At 41.3% G+C, this 20,535-nt stretch overlaps 1 protein-coding gene across 8 annotated transcripts in view; it reads left to right on the top strand.

Moving 5' to 3' along the window:
* Positions 1 to 20,535, top strand: part of SLC6A6 (solute carrier family 6 member 6) — a 120,599-nt gene that overhangs the window by 70,902 nt on the left and 29,162 nt on the right. For 6 of the 8 annotated variants that reach the window (XM_069865769.1, XM_069865767.1, XM_069865768.1 and 3 more), the window contains 3 exons: positions 16,277 to 16,516; positions 17,109 to 17,243; positions 19,476 to 19,710. In XM_069865769.1, coding sequence (XP_069721870.1) covers positions 16,288 to 16,516; positions 17,109 to 17,243; positions 19,476 to 19,710 — 599 coding nt within the window. In that variant the 5' untranslated portion in view covers positions 16,277 to 16,287. Of the gene's footprint in view, positions 1 to 3,781; positions 3,839 to 16,276; positions 16,517 to 17,108; positions 17,244 to 19,475; positions 19,711 to 20,535 lie in introns of all 8 variants that reach the window. The other 2 variants (XM_069865770.1, XM_069865765.1) reach the window with 1 other exon arrangement.

Raw genomic sequence — 20,535 nt, 5'->3', positions numbered from 1 at the left:
GTTAGAGAGGTTTGCCACTACCTGTGTTGACATTAGAGCGCTGCACATCCCTGTTCCTGAGCTCTGCTGTGGATGTATTGTCACTGCGTGGATATATATGTTTGGGTGTTATTTTTTTAAAAAGAGGAGCAGTCTTTCAGCTGGCCTATAAAGAGAGAGACTAAAAGATCAATAAGTTCGTCTGTGGTAATCTTGTTGCGCTGTAGAAAGCTGTGATTGCAGCATTTCCCAAGCATTCCCTGTTCTTGGCTGCACACAGTGTGCCTCAGCTACCACCTTGGGAGCCTGCTCTATTGAGCTGTTGTCCCTTCAAATAACACTTCTTTTTGTTTGTTATGGTTCTTGAATTTTTCTATTCCTAAATTGAAGCAATTGTCCTACTCTCAGCCCAGGAGTCTTCTCATTTATAGACCATATTAATTTAGCGCTCTCTCTCTCTTTAGATCATTTTTTTGTTATTATTTGTATTTCCTTTAATTTTTCTACATTCTTTCTAATCTGTGGGGACTTAAGCAGCTCATACTATATCCACTGTGGCTGTTTTGACATAACATTATGCATTATATTTCCATAACATCCCTTTGTATGTACAATAGCTTAGTTTTTGACCCTTCTGCATCACTCGGTAGCATCACACAGAGAAACTGTATTCCTTGGCTTATCTTACCTGCAATCACATTTAGGTCTTTCTTGGAATCGTGAATTTGCTGCTAGCTCCTCATCAGGCAACGTCACTCCTCTCCTGAGATGTAGGGCTTTCTACGTCCGAGCTCTAAATCCCCATCCCAGTGCATGCCACTTACTTATTTTTACTGAGGAATGATTCAAGATAGTATGCCTGTGTATTTATTTTAAAGCCCCACAATTTTATAATTTATGTAGAAGTTGTCACTGTTTTATCATGTATAGACCAAAGAAGTACTTTGATACCTGTTACAACTGTCTTCTGCAGATTACTCCAGACTCCTTTCCCAGCTCCATCATTCTTGTTTGCACACCTTCCCTAGTTTTGTCTTCCTCTAGTTCGTAATGTAAAAACTGACAGGTTTAGCCTTTTTCATCTTCTGGTTTTCTTTGTTTTTGGGGTTTTTTTGTACCTTTTCTCTGTGCATGGCATGATGTGGTCTTTCCCACAGCAGATCATCTTTTCCTCCCCTCTTCTGTGGTTGGTGTAGTCAGCTGAATGTCTGTTCCACATCAGTCCTCTCTTTTTTGAACCATTAAGGCCAAGTTCTGTCATGGCCCCTGATATTTCATCTTGTCTTTCCCGTTGCACTGAGGGAACTTGGACTGATGGGGTGGTGGTACCTGCACCAAGAAAAATACTGTAAGGCTGATGAATCACAGAACTGACCAAACAGAAAAAAACCCCGCCTATAAGTGAAAAGCTTTTTAGAGGATGTCGGTTTGGTGCTGTCATGAAGCAGGTTTGTTGGACCAGGCACTGAAATTCAGCAGTAGCTGTGAAATGGCCAGTATGGGTTGGGGAGGGCATTGTGTTTACTTGCTTTAAAGAAGTATCTAGACTGTCAGTACAGCAAGCTGTGGTTGAAGGCGTATGGTGGAAAAAGTAAGTGATGCAGAGGTGACCACAAGCTTTGAGTTTGGTCTTTGAACGCCTGTCATAGGTCAGGGCTTTTATAGTGGTTGGATGCAGTATAAATTTCAAGCTAGGAAGTCAGCTGCAAAAATCCAATCTGGTCTGAATCTCAGTTTCAGTCCTACTTGCCATGGAATTCACCAGCATGATCCAGGTCCAGGGTGCCCATTTGCACCTATATAGACCCGAATAAGAATAAAAAGAAGTCCTCTCTGAGTTTAGGTTGGAAGAGAATAACGCACAGTGCAGTTCTTAAAACAACTCGGCACAACCATCATTTTCTTTTAAAAGATTATTTGGAGAACTTAGATTGTTTCCTTAGATTGTTGCAACGTATTTTGGATAGTATATGGAGTGCATGCTGTTCTGGCCCAAGCCTGAATTTTGGTGGTAGATCATGTTGGAGCTTCCATATTTGTTAAAAAAAAATAGAGAAATCAATAGGTTCTTTCAGAGTCTAAATTTAACAGCCCTAATTATTTCAAGCAATTTAAAAAGGAACATAAATCTCGCTTGTTGATTACAGCTGCTCATGAAAACAGCAGCTACAAATAATACCCTGTGATGAAAATCTAGCTAACTCTGTCGTGAATTAACCAACAAGAGAATGAGTGTATGGGATCTGGACAAAGACAGCATTTTCTTCTCTGGAGGGAGGGGCTTTGTGTTGAGGAGAAAGTAGTTATTGCCTAAAAGCTGGTTTTATTTCCTTGGCCGAAATGAAGACATTGACATTTCTGCATAGACAAATGTGACTTTTGATTGGATAAAGGTTTAAGCTCTACTTAATTTTTATGTGCTTTTGCCCTTTATTGAGTACATTCCTAGAGGAAGGTAGGTAAGCGAGTTGCAACAAATATGTTAATAAATCAAAGATATTTCTGAGAGAATGGAGAGTATTTTGTGAGCACTAGCAAAGAATTTGCAGAATAATAATAAAAGAGCGCAGGTCAGACCTTGGCAGTCTTTGTTCAGGCACCGTTTCACCTGTCTTCCACACAATTAAACAGTTCAGGAGATTCAAGGTGAGGATAGAGGCAGAGACGATCATTCTTTACTGTTGCTGTTCCTGCTAAGGTCATGGCTATATTCCCTGATCACCATTTGGAACCTGTTGTGTTAAGCACTGGAGAAAACACCTGCGGCCACACAATACAAATTCACATTTTGTAAAGCAGAAACCTGGGAACATAATATGTGTGTTGGCAGTCATTGTATTTGGCCCATACAGAACATCACTGAGGGAGTAATTGCCTCCTCAGGGATCAAGGAGCAACAGAGCTGTAGGATGAGATGTTTGTTTATATTATTCCTTCCGAGTCACATTTTGAGATGTAAGTGTTGTTTGATACCTTTGAAATTAGCTGCAAGGATGTACAGTTTCAGCATCTAATTTTCGACTGATTTACTCCAGCAGAGCTTTGTTGATTCTGGTAGCATTGCTGTTGGTTTATCATTGTGTAAACAGTATTGAAGTGAGACCCCCTACTTCAGCAGTCAGTCCTGCTGACTTTGAAACCCTTGGCCCTTCTGCAGTAGCTCTCAGTCCTTACGTGAGCAAAATCTCAGTGGCCCACTTCTGATTGTACTGATCCACTTCTGCTAATGAATAGCACTGGCTTCAGTGGGCTTGTGTCAAACGCATACAAGTGTTAGACCTTGTCTGTATAGGATTTTTTCATCTTAGTATAATGGAAAGCTCTGTTAGCACTCTGAATCCTTATTTTCTTAGTGGTACTCCCAAGTCATAGCATGGCCCAGGCTTATTTGATAAATCTTGATTATTAGAGAAGAATTAGCTTGTAATTGCATATAGTTTATTATGCCACTGCTTTTTCTCAGTTATTAAGCATCTCTAATGTCTTATTAATGATAAAAACTAGATTTCCAGTCTACTCCTGCTCTTGGGTAGACTTGCTGAAAGGCAGATGCTTTGTTATTTTCTTTCCTCTTTTGATAAGAGAGATAGAGCTGTTTTTTAAGTGGGGTAAGCATAGGAAGTGCACCTCACAGAGAGCTAGCTCTAGGAGGTTGCCTTCCCTCATAAGAAAGGAGAACCATTTCTGCCATATGGACTTTAGGATTTGCTCTTTGATGGGGTGCTGGCACACAGAAAGCTTGGTTTTTGCCAGGTACTGAGTGCCTTCTGCAAGGTTTTGAGTGCCCTCCTATCCTTTGCAGCCAAAAAGGAGTTGATTGCTCTTGGCATCAGGCAAATCTGGACCCAGAAGACCACAGGTAGTATCTACCAATTATTTATGTGCTTTCGCATGCCAGAGGTTGTCTGAATTGATTTCCCTAGTATATAAGAGATTTCAGGCTTTAATGACACTTGCCTGCCACTAAAACCAATTTTTTTAAATAATAGTAATGCAGCAATAAGCATGGCTTTTATTGCATTGCAGTGGGGAGACTAAACAAAAAAACAACAAACAAACAACAAACTAACTATAGTCCAAGTAGCTATTAGCTCTTCAGAGCAATTGCAGAGCTGTGAGTTACATACCCTGAATGAGCACCGTATGCCAATTTATTGTGGCACAGTGAGTCACAGGACACATTGTGGAAAGCAATAATTGCTTGGCATGCATTGTAAGATTCAGTAGGGACTTTTGTTTGGTTTTCTTAAAGGAATATATTTTTACTCTGACAATAAAATGAGTATTGTCTGATATGCTGCCACCAGGGACTGTTGCTTAATTTGCACTTAACCTGGAGCTTACCCGTTTGTCACTCACCGCACACACCCTCTGTGTCTTTTTCTTTCCAACTGTTTTTGTTGTATGTGTTCAGTATCAGACTGTGAAGACTTAGCCTTCCTTTCAGTATTGTCCTGTCGTTTTATGTTAATCCTCTTCACCATTTTTCTTCTCATCTTCTTTATTTGTCTGATAGGGAAATTCGGATTGGTTATAAGGACCAAATCTTCACCTGAGAAGAGGGAAGCAGTGGGATGGGTTGCTCGGAGATTGTACAGATGCCACTCTTGGAGGTTTTCAGAGCTTGACCAACAGTAATCCAGTCTGGTTTTGATGTTGGCCCTTCTTTGAGCAAGAGACTGGACAAGGGACCTCCAGAAGTCCCTTCTAAACTATATAATTTTATTGTTTTGTTTAGTGCCTAGTTCCTGTTCTGCTCCAGCTGAGGTGCTGGGTGTGTCATTAACTCCACGCTCCCCAGTGGAGTCACTCTTAGTCATATCAGCATAGAACAGGAGTGGCCTCCCGAAGGTCAATGAACTGACCAACAAATGTGGTTTTACTCACATGGGATTGAAATCAAGATGTAAAAATTAACCTCAGATGAGATTAGTAGGTGACATTTGAGCATCTCTGAAAGAAGCTGGAATTTTTACCAGGATTCCACTTGAGATGTTTTCAAATCTTCATTAAGTGCCAATTGAAGTTAGCAGTTGCAGAGTTTGATGCATAATTGTATAAGCATGATAAGTATTTAAAAAAGTAAAGATCACCTTTTTTTCCCCTTTCACTTGCAAATCCCATTCTCTAGCAGCTTGAAGAGAGCTTTTGGGGTACTTAGGATTTAGCAGTCACCAACTGCCCTTGCTCTGCTGTTACGTGCTGGTTTCCTCATGTGGCTGTAACCACATGAGGGAGTTAATGCTGCACAGAGCATCTGCTCCTCAGCTAAATGCCTTCCCAGCCCTGCAGCTGTCTGCCAAAGAGCTTTGGATGTGCAGAGGGGTGTCTGTGAGCTCTACTGGGCAGCAGATTTTCATGGGTTGGCCCATATGCTAGCCAAAAAATGCCCTTATTCAGAATAGCATTATTTTAATTATGCCACAAGAAAGCAAAACCACAGTCAGATTCACCATAGCAGTCTAGGATATTTTCAGTGATGTTCTATCTATTGTAGGAAAAAAGATAAAAAAACCTCCAAGTTGCTAGGATAAAAAAATATGGGAATTGTTTTGTAGGGCTGCTCTTTTAAGTCTGCCAAGATAAGGTGATTTTTCTCCATATCTCTCCTTTGTTAGCAAGAAGTCTATTGTGTATGCAAACACCTTATTTCCCGTCAGGGTCTGTCAAAAGTAGAGTTTACAGATGGTGCTACCATAGTGCATTGGTGAAAGACTGAATATGAGCAACCAAAAGGCTTTTTTTGTGCCTTGTTATGCAAGGCAGGATTCTAAAATCATGATTTAACAGAACAGACTTGCTTTCATACACTGCTAGGGATTGCCGTCCTTCCTCTTCTGTAACCACATAAATTCTCTCTCCTTATGCAGATCCACCTTACTTTATGTAGAAGATTGCTCTTTCAAATGTGCAAAAGGTGTTGTGCTGCATAGAGGGAATATAGTAGCAGAAGGTATTGTCGCTTAAGTAGGGTTGAAAGTCCCTTCTGCTCCACTCCTCTTGCAGTACACAAGGTATAGATTGCAAGTCAAATTTGTGGGGAGATCGTATTCACATGAGAAGTTTGAAGCAATACATCTGACTTGGAATCACCTAGGTTTCTACTTCTGCAAAGCTTTCAGAAGTTCATGTAGCTCTTGTATGCATATCACTTCCTTATAAAAATTCAGAAAAGTAGACCAAAGGAAGTGCTCTTGCTTTCTACCATTAGCTTATATATGGAGTGGTTTTATGGTTTTCGGAGCTTTTTGTCACGTACCCATCTTTTATGGTGGAACTGCAAACAATTTCCCACCTGTCTGTAATTCGCTTTTGCACATGGAAAAAAAAATAATGAAAAACAATTGTAGTCATGATGAAAACAGCTTTGGACATTAAAAGTTAATGGGCCACATTGATATCCAGTGTATGTGTCTTCACTTAGATGAAATTGCACTAAGAAAGATCATCAGCTGTTCACTTTTCTCTGAACTGGTCAACAGGAGTAGGTTAAGTTTACAGTAGCTGAGCTGGGTCTATAAAAGCAACCTGCAATGTAAACCATCAGCTGGTGTTTGTTTGAAAAGATAAGACATGGAGAAAAATACTCAGGTTGTTCATATATTGTCATGCTGTATTTGGGAATGCTTACCTGCAAAAGCCAACAGAAAAGCAAGTACCTGTAGCCTGCGGGACTGACACTGGTACAGAGGTGGGACTCCAGATATTTGTTTCTTGTATTGGAGTCAGCTTGGCTCTTACCAAATTCTCTTGAGAGTCAGTGATTCCAGGGTGAACTCAGTGGGACTTTTTTTTCCAAGTATTGTGTGGGATCCGAGGTTGGTTTGTGCTTGGTGTGTGCTCTGCAGACTGTGGTATGCAGAAGTGGTTTATATGTTTGTTTCCTTGGAGAAGTGAAGTATTTGTTCTGGTGCTATTTGGTTTTCATGTCTCTTGACGTAAAAACGAATGTGGGTCTCTGTATATGAAAACTTGTGTCAGAGACCCGTGGTGAAAGTGAACTGAAAATATATCTCTGACTGGGAATCAGCCTGAATCACTTGATATTTAAAAGCAGGTTGGTTTAGTGGTCAATAACAAAAGTTGTACTTCTAGCTCACACCTTTGAAGCAAATGGGTAGCGATCGAAAATCTGTGATTTTTGATCAAATAATGTCCCTTGAGAGGCATTATTCTTTCTGAAATGCTCTCCAGGAGCCTTTTGAGTGGCTGTGGCTGACCATGGAAGCTCAGAGGACAAGGCTGCAACTGCAAACCAAGCCCAGGCTGCTCTGGGTTTAAACAAAAAATGCCAGTGTCCAGCCGTGCAAGCCAGCACCTGGCACCAGCTGCATGAAAGCAAATAAATACCATAGTGTCTACATTGCTTTGCTTTTGTGTGCGTGTGTGAAAGTCTATAGTTCACAGACCTGTTTTGCAAAGTTGCGCTCTCTATGAGCTTGTTCATCAACTTTGCCACTTCTTCTTTTAGCGTATCCTCTGTGGACCCCCCCGTGCTCTGTTTTGCTCTGCTGTCTCAAGAGTTTCGATATCATTTCCTGTGCAAAATTTCGTATGCTTGAAGTTTCTGTTCCATTTTTTTTTTTTCTTGCAGGACAGAGAACAACAACAGTAAATTACACCTCAGGGTTCTTAGGAAATCTCTGGTGGCTGAAGGCCAGCGAGCAGTGGTGCTCTGGCCTTGTACCATAGTCACCTGCGTACTGCAGCTCAGCAGCGAGGGTCATTGCTTCACCCTAGCTCCATATCTTAAAAGTCTACAGCTGATTTCCATCACTGATTCCTATTTTCACTGATAATTACTGTCAGCATGAAAGAGAAGTCAAGATTGCAATCACAAGTAGTTTGCTTGTGAAGTTTTAGAGCTCATGGCTCTGTCCTCAGGCGTTTGTGACCTTCTTAGAGTTTACAGCCCTGTAATGGGGCTAACACCGCTGACCGTGTGCGTGTAATTGCTGGTTTCCTGGTACAGGTTAGCTGGCTGTTTTCCACCCAAGGTGCCGTGTTGCACAACTCTTCCTTGCATTAAGGTGTTCTAGAAAAAAAAATAAATATAGGGTATTATGCAGATGGAGCATGGGAATAAAGAAGAAGGAGGATTGTTCTCCTTCACTGATGGTGCTGGATCTAGATTTGTTGCAATAAGGTACCGTGTGACATGTTTAAACAGCTGCCACAGGTGGGATAGGAATCTGTCCTCAGTTACTGCTAAATTTAAGATGAATGGATAGAAGCAATGAAAACAAAACTCTGGCTTGGTGTGGAGGTGACCTAGCCAGGTATGGCAACAGCCTGGTTACAAAGCTGATCAAAGCTATTAGTGGGTATAGAAAACTCTGCTTGATTTTCCAAAAACATGTGATCTTATACATATGTCTGGTTTTTACTTAGTTGAGAAACATACTGGGAAAGTATAGAAATCTTCAATTAAGAGAAAGCCATGAACAGTAGCATTGTCTAACTCAGTAAATTTAAGGCTATATTTATAATTAATTGTAAAAAAAATAAATTTGAGGGTAGGATGATTTACCCCCAAGAAAAAATTACTTTGAAATAATGAATTCATACAGTTTATTGCCCATTTGTTTCACTAAATGGCTACTTTATTGTTTCTCTTGCCTGCACTGGGGCACTGCTTGGTTATCATAGCTCAGAGATTGCTGTCTGACATTAACACGTGTTGTAAGTGCCTTGCAGATGTGTCACATAGAATCAATATGTTATTAATCACATGCAAAAAAATCAATAGGCACAGTGTTCACCACTGACTACTCAAGTTCATAAGCTTTGTGGGCTTTAAAATTTTTGCTTTTTTATAGCAGGATGAGGGACATCACTTACAGATTTTGGTGTGGCAGAAGAACTGGTTTAATTAACACTGAGGCTTAGTAGAGAATTGCAGTCCACACAACAGCAGACTTTCAGAATTGAAAAGAAAATATTAAAGTGCTTGCTCCTTTAGTCAAAAGTTGTATAACTGTAGGATACAAGGCGATTGAAGAGTTGAAGATGTGCATATCTCATTGAATCTTTGTCAACAGTGCCCATCTCGCTTGGGAAGCCATCGCCTTGCTACACCACTTGGATATACTTCTGTATTTTGTTAAGGGCCTTTTCTTAAGGACAAGGGCCTTGAGAGGTCATGTCATCCAGTGAATTAATTTTTTTTCACTTTCACAATGAGAGACCTGGTACAGCAGAGGGAGTGCGCAGGGAGGGCAGCGGGAGCTGGTGCTTCTTTCCAGCCTATTGACCGACAGGCGATTGTTAGCTGGCTAACCCAGAGGCATTAAAGTAGGTCAGCAGTTGGCTTCAAATGGACAAAACCAAGTGTTAACTGAATGTTCTCCTTCACATAATTACTAGTACAGTGTACAAGAGAGGAGCAGTTTCCCAATGTTCTCCCTGCCTCCATCAACCCTAGTTTTCACACTATTCTTCCCTGTATTCATCTTTGCAAGAGTCACCCTTAGGCTTTCTTCTTTGAGGAGGGGACAGAGCAGCAGGACACTTGGTTTCTCACTGTGATACAGGAGATTCTGTGCCTCGTGAAGGATATCCATAGGATGGAATTATAACTTGTGTGATGCAGTGCGCCAGTTCTCTGCTTCATTGCATCCCATGCTTTTCTTTGCTGAGTGCTCTGGGGGCCAGGGTTGCCCTGGACCACCTCCCTGGGGAATCAGGCTCCATCCTTCTGAGGCTGGGGAGCATGTTCCCTCTGAAACCCATTGGCGTTTGTGGATATTAATTCTCCTTTCTACCCCACACAACAGGAAAGGAGTTTTTAATTTCCTCCCTTTCCAGGTTTAGTTTTAACTGATTTGTTCTTTCACATAAATAAGTAGAACAAAATGAGCATCTAGAGTGTTGTGTGACTGCAGATTTTCTGCTGCTGAAATCTGAGCAAAGATGTGGGATTTTATAACAGCTCTGTGCTGTGACACAGTACTCATTTGAAGCATTTGAAGAGCAGGAATGGAAACACCAGTGAGAAAGAAGTATCTGGGGAAAATAAGATACCTTTTGTCCAGACCAGGACTGATGAAAAAGGAGTTGCATTAAGCCCTGGGCTTTCCTTTCAGAATAGACTTCAGCTTTATAAAGGAATGCTTTTTGCTCCTAGAAAATTTTCATTACCAGATTTTCCAGTCAATCCTAGAAGACTTAAAAAAAGTGTCATAGTGAAAGAAAAGGGAAGAATGAAGGAGTGAGAGGGGAGATTGGGAAAGCTGGAGGGAAAACTGAGAAAGAAGAAAGGACAAATGGATCGGTGTTAAAATAAATACTCATACATGGGGAAAAGGAATCAGAAAAAGAGGAGTCTGTTAAAGCAAAGAGGGCAGTGAGATGCTGTTCAGGGAATTTTTAGAGGCATTTCTAAGTAGAGAGGTAACAACTGCAAGAAAGGCAATAATATTATTTTTCAGAAAGTGTAGGTATCTTGTTCAGTGAAGCAGAAAGAACTTGGATATGAGTTAAGGTCAACAAATGAAGTCAGGTGCTCTTTGGATACTGGTGTGGCCTCAAAGGCTGCCAAACATAAAGGCCTTTTCTTTGCAGATCAGAAAGACTTGTGCTAAAGCCGTAAGTTTGATCAAGAGGGTGTTTATTTTAATCATATATTGATTGGCTTAACCACACTGCTCCAGGAGGGAGGGAAAGCTGTCAACATCAAGAATTACAGCTTTCAAAGTTCTTAGTAATCCTAGGAAATGAGCCAAACATAATAAATGGAATTTTATTTGGGACCTGATCCTGCTACTGTTGAAATCAATAACAGCTTTTCCATTGCTCTCAATGAGCGTGGAAGCTGCTTATTTGAAGAGCAGCTCTGATCCAGTAATCGGGGCAGCTAGTTTTGTAATATTCATGAATCTAAATATAAAATAATTAAAAAACTCAACCCACAAGTAGATTGGCAGATGTAGAAAAGCTCAAATTTTTAAGGGATGTTGACTTTGATTTCCAAGATACAAAGTAAAAAAATGGCAGAAAAATAAGAAAGGTGGTAATATCAAAGGGGGCAGCGAGTTTCAGTAGCGTTGGAAAAATTAATTACAGTCTGACAAACAAATGTCTTTCAAAAGCCATTGAGAGAGAAGAGAAGAGAAGGAGAGAACACTGAGAAGCTCAAGATACACAGCCTGCACAGGCTGAATGTAGCAGAAAAGGGCCCTTGAAAGCAGAGGTAGTGGTGGTATGCATCACACTGCAAAAAACAGTCCCCAAAATCTGTAATACAGCCGTACAGTCATTCCTCAGGCAGCATTCCCATCAAGGTCAGAGACACTCCAAGTGGGTACTTTGCTTTTAGTTTTCTAATGGAAGATGGAGGCAGTAAACAAATGTTCAGTTATGATTCTAGTCACTAAGCCAGTATGTCGTATCCCTATTCAAAGTTTATATGCATTGACATAAAAAAAGAAGGAGCTCCTTTGCTGTGGTTTGTGATCTTCAGGTGCAAGACAGGGCGTGCATTTTAGCATGCGTAAATATTTACAAATGCATATTTATGTGTACAGGCAGACTTTGATTTTCGTGTTTTCACCAGGGGTTGGAAAACCACTGTTTTGAAGACTTCATTTTTAAAGATTATTAAGTGAGGTAGCATCCACGGTCAATTTGTCCTCAGGGCTCCTCCTAGAAGATGTTACCTTGCATTGGTTGCCTGTCTCTGCCTGTAAGAAGCTTGGAGCAGATCATTACTGTAATCCCAAGGCAGAAATGGAACAGTGTATTTTCAGATGTGTAATCCGTAGGTTATCTGTCAAAAAAAGTCAGTGTTCAGCTGTAATGTGAGTTGTGTCTGTTCTGACAACCAGCAGGTCCTGTCTGGGCTGGTGGCCTTCCCCGATCTGTGTCTCTCCTTGTCTGATCCCTCTGCCCAGTGCCTCCCCCTTCCCCTGCCCTTCAGTTTTCGCGTGTTTCAAAGGATTACGTTTCGATGCCAGTATTTTTTAAAGGGTATGAGTTATCTGAGGTGCAGGCTGTACGTGCAAAGATACAATAGCTGTAGACAGTCGATGGTCCAAGCCAGGTTGGCTGCTAAAGCTCTCTGCTTATGGCTAATCTTTCATTATTTTCTGCTATGCACCAAAGGCTAATTAGTCATGGGCAGCAGAAGAGAGCTTGGGTTATTGCCAGAGTATTTCACATGAGGAAATTTGTTTCTGAAGGACAGATGTACGATTCTGCTGTGGAAGGAGAGGAGCCCTTGAGGTGCTCCTGGTCACGTCAGGGAACAGTTGCTAAAGAAGCTCAATGCTTGCTCTGTTGTTCTATTTTTCCACATTTTACCAGCATCGATTAGACAGTCGATAATTTAATCCACAGTTAATTAGGGTTTGTAGCAGCGTATGAGAGCAGATCCTGAGCCTGGCCCCAGTCTGGTTCCTTTCTCCCCTTGCTTTTGGGTCAGACTCCAGCTGTTTGGCTGGTCTCAGCCTGGTAGCACACTGTAAATGGCAGACTCAACTCTTGCTTTTTGTTTATCTGTATTAAGTTCATCAGATGAAGCCAGAGCTTCCTGGGGCCATCTGAAGCTTCCTGGAGGGGGTACTCTCACAGGCAGATGTGGCTCCTGGAAGGCAGACGTGTGTCTGCGGGAGGCAGACGTCAGCCTCAGACTTGGATCGCTCCTTTAGCACTATATAATTGTAAGAGCATTTTCTTACAATATATTTCCTTGGGGGAATCAGATGGTCTTAGATCTCGGATACCATCCCCACTAAGTGATACAGTAAAAATAACCTATTATTCTCTGGTTCTGACCTGGGCGGTGACAACATATTGTTTCAGCATCTCTGCCAGACTATTTCCATTAAGAGCCATTTTAACCTCACCCAGTGGGACATAACTAAAGGAAATGAAACTCCAACCCTGTTAAGGAAAAAGACAATGCCTTTCACTAAACAAACTTGATTTTCTTGGCTTTTCTTCGCCAAGGAGAATCGCCCGTACCCCCCACCCTTGCAGCCTTTGTAGACAGTTCCTGTAATTGGGAATGGCTGGGTGGACACCAATGGTTGGCAGCAAAGGGGGACAAATCTGACATCCCTTGAACGTGACATGGGCTGGGACCACAGTCCCAGGTGGCCTCTTAGCGTCAATTCCTATGATATTGGTCAACGATACGTGCCTGCCAGCCACAGCTGCTGGCCCTTGAGACACAATTGGGATTTTAGCAAGACTAGTTAAGAGATACACAGTAGGATTGGGCTGTTAGTAATTTTGAACAGGCACTGGATAGGTAACTTTACCGTGCCATGCTAGCTAGAGCTAGACATGAAACAGAGTCATGGTGGTTGATCCATCTCCTGGCATTTGTATGGAGAAACAGCCACCACAAAAGGACGCATGACCTTGAAGATTTGCCATTTGCAGGCGAAGGGAAGGATCATGATCCGCCTTCACACTCCAGCTAAGACTGAAACAAAATTTACACTCAGTAATTAGGTTTTCAAGCGTGACCATTAATTTGGGGTGTCTGAAGACAAATTAGAAATCCCTTTTTAAAAGGCAGTCCCATGCAGCTACGAAGTAGGGATCTGAGAAGTCACCATTTCACACTTTGTGTGCAGGTAATTAGGACAAACCACAGGGTGACCACCTTCCCCCACAGAGAGTTAGGGTTTATAGAATGCCATCAATTGGCCAGGACTGCAAATTCTGTGTAGAACTGAGTAACACCTGGGTCAAAGTAAATCTGTAGGCAAGAAGATTAGTGCTGGCAGAAAAAAAAAAGAACTCCGTGCCATAAGATAGAAGTAGATTGTAAAAAAAAAAAAAAAAAAAAATTGCAGTCCTGGTAGATTCTTTCATCTTGGAGGTGACTAATGTCCACAGGTCTCCTCAGGCTTTTAAAATAAAGGTTGTTCGTGTCCTCCGTGTTCTCTTTCGGAGTATTTCCAGGATCAATCCCTATGGGGAGCAGTTAATCCTACAGGGATCTATAAATGTATTTGTCTCTGTGCCCTATTAAGCAGGTTTATGGCTGTCACAGCAGTTCACCAAAAAAAATTGTCTGAAAAACAAGAGCGTACCCCAAACATAAGGTGTGAGTTAACTTTTCTTTGCACATTTTCTTCCTCTGTTGATGAATATTTCAGTAACCCATATAAAGAACAGCTTCCATGAGAGACAGTCCGAATGCACTCCATTCCTCAGCCCAGAATAGCCTGTTGCTTGATGGTTATGACTTTCTCCAAGTCATAACCATCCAAGCAGCACAAGTAACAAAAGAAAGTGGAATTGGGCTTTCTCCATGCACGATTGCTGTTGCAATGAGAGCAGGACATCAACCGCTGCTTTGAAGAAAAGCCATTACACCTACTTAGGTTTTTTTTCTTCCTCAGAGGTGAATCCAGGGAAGTATACAGGGTAGTACCTGCATAAGGCATGGAGTGAGATGCGGGGATCCCAGCAAGGTTGAGGCTACTGTGAGAGGCACCTCTATTAATCTCCTTGCATGATACTGGGAACACGTTAGCTGTTGTGAATTAATTCCCTGAAGAGGCTGAGTGCCTGAAGGCTATTATAGAGCTGGCCCTGTCATTTTTGTTCAGATACTACACTGCTTCATCTCGTACCACGCCTCTAACAGCAACTGATATGAGATATTTTAGAGGCATGTGTGCCCTGACCTCATACTGCTGTTGCGCGGTAAAGGTCCATCACCCTGTGGTTAACTTTCTCCTTCTGTGAGCTCTCTCTGCTGTTGACCAGGAGGTATGACAGTTCCTCATATCAGTTCTGTGCAGTCAGCAGCTGCCTTTTTTAAAAAACAGGAGAAAGTCATAATGATTAACATTGTGAAGATTAAAGTCTGGTGTTAGATCATGGCTTGATAGGCAACTGCTGTTGCAATAACTGCTTTGCAAGGGCCACCAGTATGTCAGTGGGGCAAATATTGATCTGCTGTGGTTTTCAAAAATGTTAGCCTTCTGAAAGTTTCCATGATGGATGAAAAGGTTTACGGGTACAGTGATTCATACCTATCTCAAAATCGTGTTCGGATTAAAAACTTCCTGCAGAGCCAGTGTCGACTCTGGTTTCAGGTCACTGCCACAAGCTAAATCAGGTTAGAGATCAAAACCAGCAAGCAGGTACCAGGGAGACTTGCAGCTATCAAATGGGATAATCTGTCGCATGATTTTTTATGACTGTGTACCTGGAATGACATGTACAAGCAAGGAATTGTTGTGGTCTGGAATAAACTTGCTGGTTTGCCTGGTTCTGGTGAAAATTGCACATGCTTTTCAGCATCAGAACACTATGAAAAAATAACTGGTCAGATCCAGCTAAAGTCACTTGGGTTACGTGGGGAATGCATTGGCCTCATGTGCTGAGATTGAGTTAAAAAACCTACAAGTTATTCCTAAATTGTTTTCATTAGGAAATCTCAAATAAAAAGGCACTTTGATAGAGTAATTCTTTCTGTTATTATTTTTACACAATCTGTGAATTTTGAACATCGTAAATTATTTATAAAAATTGTAAAACCAGCTATGGTTTAACATGCTTTGGGATTTGCATCAGTGACTCTTGCCACTGACTTTTTAATTAACTAAGGAGCCATCATTCTTGGCAAACAATTGCATAGGTGCATATAAGACAATAATTGAATATAAAGGTTTCTTTTTGTCCCTTTATTGATGTCAAGGGAAAACAGTGCAGTTATAAAAATGGAATAAACTGAAAAGATTCCTTTAGTTCCTGCAGGTTGATTAGGACAAATTACTTTCCATTCCAGTTTTTATGAATGTATAGTTTTCTGAAAGCTTTATATTGCTTAAGGGAAAGGAAATTGCAGGCAATAAATGATACAGGATGGCTCAGGTTATTGGAAAATAGAGAACTGGGTTTTATCTGGAAAGGTGAGATTTACGGTCCTGCTGTATTTCACTTAAACGTTTGAGAAGGATTCAGATGCAGTGATTTGTTCCTTATTATGGGCATGGGAACAGCAGGAGACTTCTGCTCAGTAGTGCTGTTTGCTGATGCAGTCTGCAGTCTTTATACACTTTTTGTCTGCAGCCAGCAGGTAGGCACCTATGTCAAACCTTTACTGTCCTCTACACTGCATTAGCTGCAAAGAGGTGGCTGCAGAGTCCAGGGGTGGTTTGTTTCTCCTGGTCAGCGAAGACAGCAGATTTATTTTTGTATCCAAGCTTGTTAAACAGCATTGGTTTATGTGGAACTGAGTTTAGTTAAATAGTTCTCTCAGTGTTAGAGAGCTCTGCCAGTAACGACTATTTAATAAACCCAGGGTGTTTTTTTTTTTTTTCTTACATAGAAAGCAAAAATATGGCAACAAAGGAAAAGCTTCAGTGCTTGAAAGATTTCCACAAGGATATCCTCAAACCTTCCCCTGGCAAGAGCCCGGGGACACGGCCTGAGGATGAGGCAGAAGGGAAGCCGCCCCAGCGGGAGAAGTGGGCGAGCAAGATTGACTTTCTGCTGTCCGTGGCTGGTGGATTTATTGGTTTAGGCAACGTCTGGCGGTTTCCGTATCTCTGCTACAAAAATGGCGGAGGTGAGTATTTCTTCATTTCATTCTCATCAATCGATATCTCTACCTTGCTTTTACTGTTTTTCAGTGCCTTCATCCTTTTTTTTTAAAGAAAAAGAATAGTCGCACATCTGTTTTCTGCCTTCTTCACTAGTCTTTGGGAGAGATTGTGTTATTACTTAGTAGTTTTTGATAAAACTTAATTGGGGAAAACCAACAGCAGTTTATACTGCTGAACCTTTTCTGCTCTTTAACTTCTGCTAAAATTGAGCCTGAGTTTTAACCAAACGGTATGCTATTAATATAGACCAGTAGGATTTTAGACCAATGGATTTCAGAATAAGAACATTCTGAGCCACATGAAGCTGTTGTGTGCCTAACCCCATTGCTATTGCAGGTTTTCACTTTAAAAAGGTAAGAAAATGTCCTTCCCAGCTTTACATACCCATTCCTTTTGCAGAGGTTGAATATGAGCAAAAACACTTCAGAATAATATTATTGAATACTGATACTAAAGTATATTTCTTTGTTTATGTATAGCTGTTACCGATTTTTAGATTATTTTGTGTAAGGTCACTCATCATCTCAGTTTTGTACTATTGTATTTTCTCAACAGGTGCATTTCTTATACCTTATTTCATTTTCCTGTTTGGGGGAGGTCTTCCCGTGTTTTTCCTGGAGGTGGTGCTAGGACAGTATACCTCCGAAGGTGGAATTACGTGCTGGGAAAAGATCTGCCCTATTTTCACTGGTTAGTACATCTTGTTGTGCTTTACTGTTTAAAGACACTTCTGTAAACCATATGCAGCAACACTGTTGCCCTCATGTCCATTAATTCAGCAATTTGCTGTAGTAATTGGGGGTGTGATATTGGTTCCTGGAATGGTAGAAGTCAGAGAGTCTGAAGGACAATGTAAGGTATTGATTTTGATGCTATCATCTTGTTAACTGTCAGAACTGCCAATAAACAAGAAAGAAATTGCATATTATGCCTTAAAGAGGCAATTGCATATTTTACTCTTAGGAACCTGACCAGGTGATGTTTTGGAAGTTAGAGCATTTTACATGGCCCTACGGAAAGCATCTTCAAAACATTATTCATGTCTGTAAATCAAACTCACTCTGCCATGTGAAAGCCTATTGACATTATCCCTCTATTACTGGTACAGCCAAAACCTGGATGGCTTTTAGTGGTAGGATTCAGGAACAGAACTTTCATCATAACTGAGCAGGTTCTGGCAAACAGACGTGTTGGTCTGATGTTATTTCAAGGGCCTTTGGCAGTGAATGGCAGTGAATGAAGAGTCATTCACCACTCACAGGAACTATTCCAATGCCGCTATGGAAGTTAACTAGAATGAAAAGTGAAAGACGGGTTAGAAAAATTACTGAGGATGCCTGTCTTACATATAGATTACCTTTTACAGACAAACAGTGTAGGCAGAATCATTTGGAATAATGACACTAAACAGAGGGGGCACTCTTCAAATCCCATTTGGAAAGAGTGGGCACTTCACATTGATGCATCTCTAGCTCTGGCGCTCTCACTGTTCCTGGCATCGGTCTCCTCTTATGTCGCCCCAGGCAGAAGTGAGGGCTTTCTCCCTGGCTCACACTCCCATCTAGTACTCAGAACACTGCTGAAGTTGATGTAATTGTGCTGCTTTAGCTCCATTTTCTTCCTCCTCCTCTCACTTTCATGAAGCCTTTTTTTGAGGAGGAGGAAGGAACGTTCCTTGTTTAAATAACAGTCTCCCGGGCATCCATCAAAACAAACTGACACTCTAATAACATGACTAGTTAAATGTCCTGAATGAAATGCAGCTGCACAGAAGAAATAACACTTCCTCTAGTTCTTTTCACCTGGCATAAAAATAATTTCTGATAATAAAGACTCCTGTTACAATAAGGTTTAAAATTGTAAAATACGAGGCAGATATCCCAGGTGCTGAGGCAGCCATTGGAGGGATGTTCAAGGGAACCTCATAAGCTTTCTGTCTCCTTGTAAGAGACAAAAATGGCAAACTTGGTAGCTTTTTGGAAGTTAACTCCAAATACTAGAAGTTTTTCAGCAAATAGGACTTTTCAAAGTCCTTCCATTTTGTATTTTAAAGAATAGTGACTGCTTCTGACTTAAGACATGGGATGAATCTGCCATTGATGCTAAACTGATGAGCTAGGAGAGAGATACCAGGCTCAGGAGAACTGTTGTGGTATTTATTTGAAGCCTGCACTAGAGCAGCATTCCACCACCTCCTGAAGTTGTGTAGGACCTGCCCTTATCTGCCCATGACCCTGCTTATAAAAACAAACAGGGAACATTTTTTATCATCAAATATTGATAGCAGAGTTAAACATTGATCTAATTAACCATAACAGCTACAAATATCATGCTTCCTTTGCACAAGTGAAATTGAGGCAGAAAAAGTAGCTTTCACACTGATAGCTTTGGAATTTTCATGTTTAACTCACTCAAAGGCTGTCTCTCTTTTTTTTTGCACATAGGCTGAGCCGACCCAGTCAATAAGTATGGGTGGTGCAGGGGCTGCCCGGCCGAGCTGCCTCCAAGGAAGCTGGCTTGGGGGATGATGTGGTGACAATGATGTTGCCCAAGGAGGTACCTAAGATGGGAAGTGGTGTAGCTCCAAATAAGCAAAGCATAATGACTTGACTAGCTTTTAGTAAAACACTGAAATAACCAGGTTAGTGTTAAATTGAGTGGATGTCTTCCACAGCTCCCCTCTGATGTCAGCAAACCACAGTTAGAAACTCAACCCTGAGTGCCCGTGCTTGTCAGAGATGATGGTAGATCCATGTTTATGTGTGATCGAGTTGAGTTGAGTTTTCAACTGTGTTGTGGTAGAGTGAGGTGTAAGTCTGCAACACAGCAGGAATAGCACTTGCTCCACAATATCTAAAGGCACCCTCTCAAGTTGTGGCTGTCACGTCTGCATGTATTTCTTTTCTCTCTCCATCTTGCCAGGAATTGGTTATGCTTCCATAGTTATTGTGTCCCTTCTGAATGTGTACTACATCGTGATCTTGGCCTGGGGACTCTACTACCTGTTCCAGTCGTTCCAGAGCGTCCTGCCATGGGCACACTGCCACCAGAAGTGGAACACACCGACCTGTGTGGAAGACACTCTCAGGAAGAACAAAACACTCTGGATGTCACTGAATGCCACTAACTTCACTTCTCCTGTCACAGAATTTTGGGAGTAAGTATCCCCTCTTTGTGATACCTGCAGGGTGTTTCAGCAGCATGCTGGAGGTCAGACCTGAGATTTTATGGAAGCCCCACAGGGAATGTAGATAGGAAAAAAAAACTGGGTGTGAGTTGTTTGACTGATGTTTGCTACCAGTTCTCGCACATCCTGAGACAGACTGGCCATGGAGATAGGCATTAGATGTATAATTGCATTCATCCTAGAGTGTACAGGGAGCCAGTGGGTTTCCAACCCAGTGTAATTTCTGGTTTAGAAGAAAACTTGTTTCCTTCTTGGCTGGGATTCTCTAAATGCAGTATGACAACAGAAACAAATTACTTAAGATGCCCTGATAGTGTGGATTTACAATGGAAAGAGTGACAAATGATTGTTGTTGCCTTTCCTTCTTTTGCAGCTGTTAGCATTTGCAATACCTTGTGAAGCTGTAAAACATCTCTTATCAGTCTGACAATGAAGCAAGCGTTGATCTCATCAGAAAAACTGACAGAGGTGGTGGACATTGTCCTGTACTGTAGGTTTCTCAGGTCATCTTCATTACATCATTTTTCTCTGCAGTCTCTGAGGAGTCTGTTTTGCCAGATGCCTGGATTTTGTCAGGCCTAAGCTTCTTATTTCCACTTCCCTCTTATTTTTGAAGTTTTAAATTAGATTGCATAACCTGATTTCTGAACAGGCATGACCTCAAATCTCTGTGTGTTTATACAGGCATCAAAACATGGCAGCAGAGGAAGACACCTGTAGGGAAACTTAAATCCAAAGAATCTACAAATAGCTTAGGAATATTTTTTTTTTATTGGCTTGCTCAGATGGTCAATT

Source organism: Phaenicophaeus curvirostris, chromosome 11 (assembly GCF_032191515.1).
Source record: "Phaenicophaeus curvirostris isolate KB17595 chromosome 11, BPBGC_Pcur_1.0, whole genome shotgun sequence".
Lineage (NCBI taxonomy): Eukaryota > Metazoa > Chordata > Aves > Cuculiformes > Cuculidae > Phaenicophaeus > Phaenicophaeus curvirostris.
Note: the sequence above shows the minus strand (reverse complement) of the source record. Positions and strands in the feature narration are given on the sequence as shown.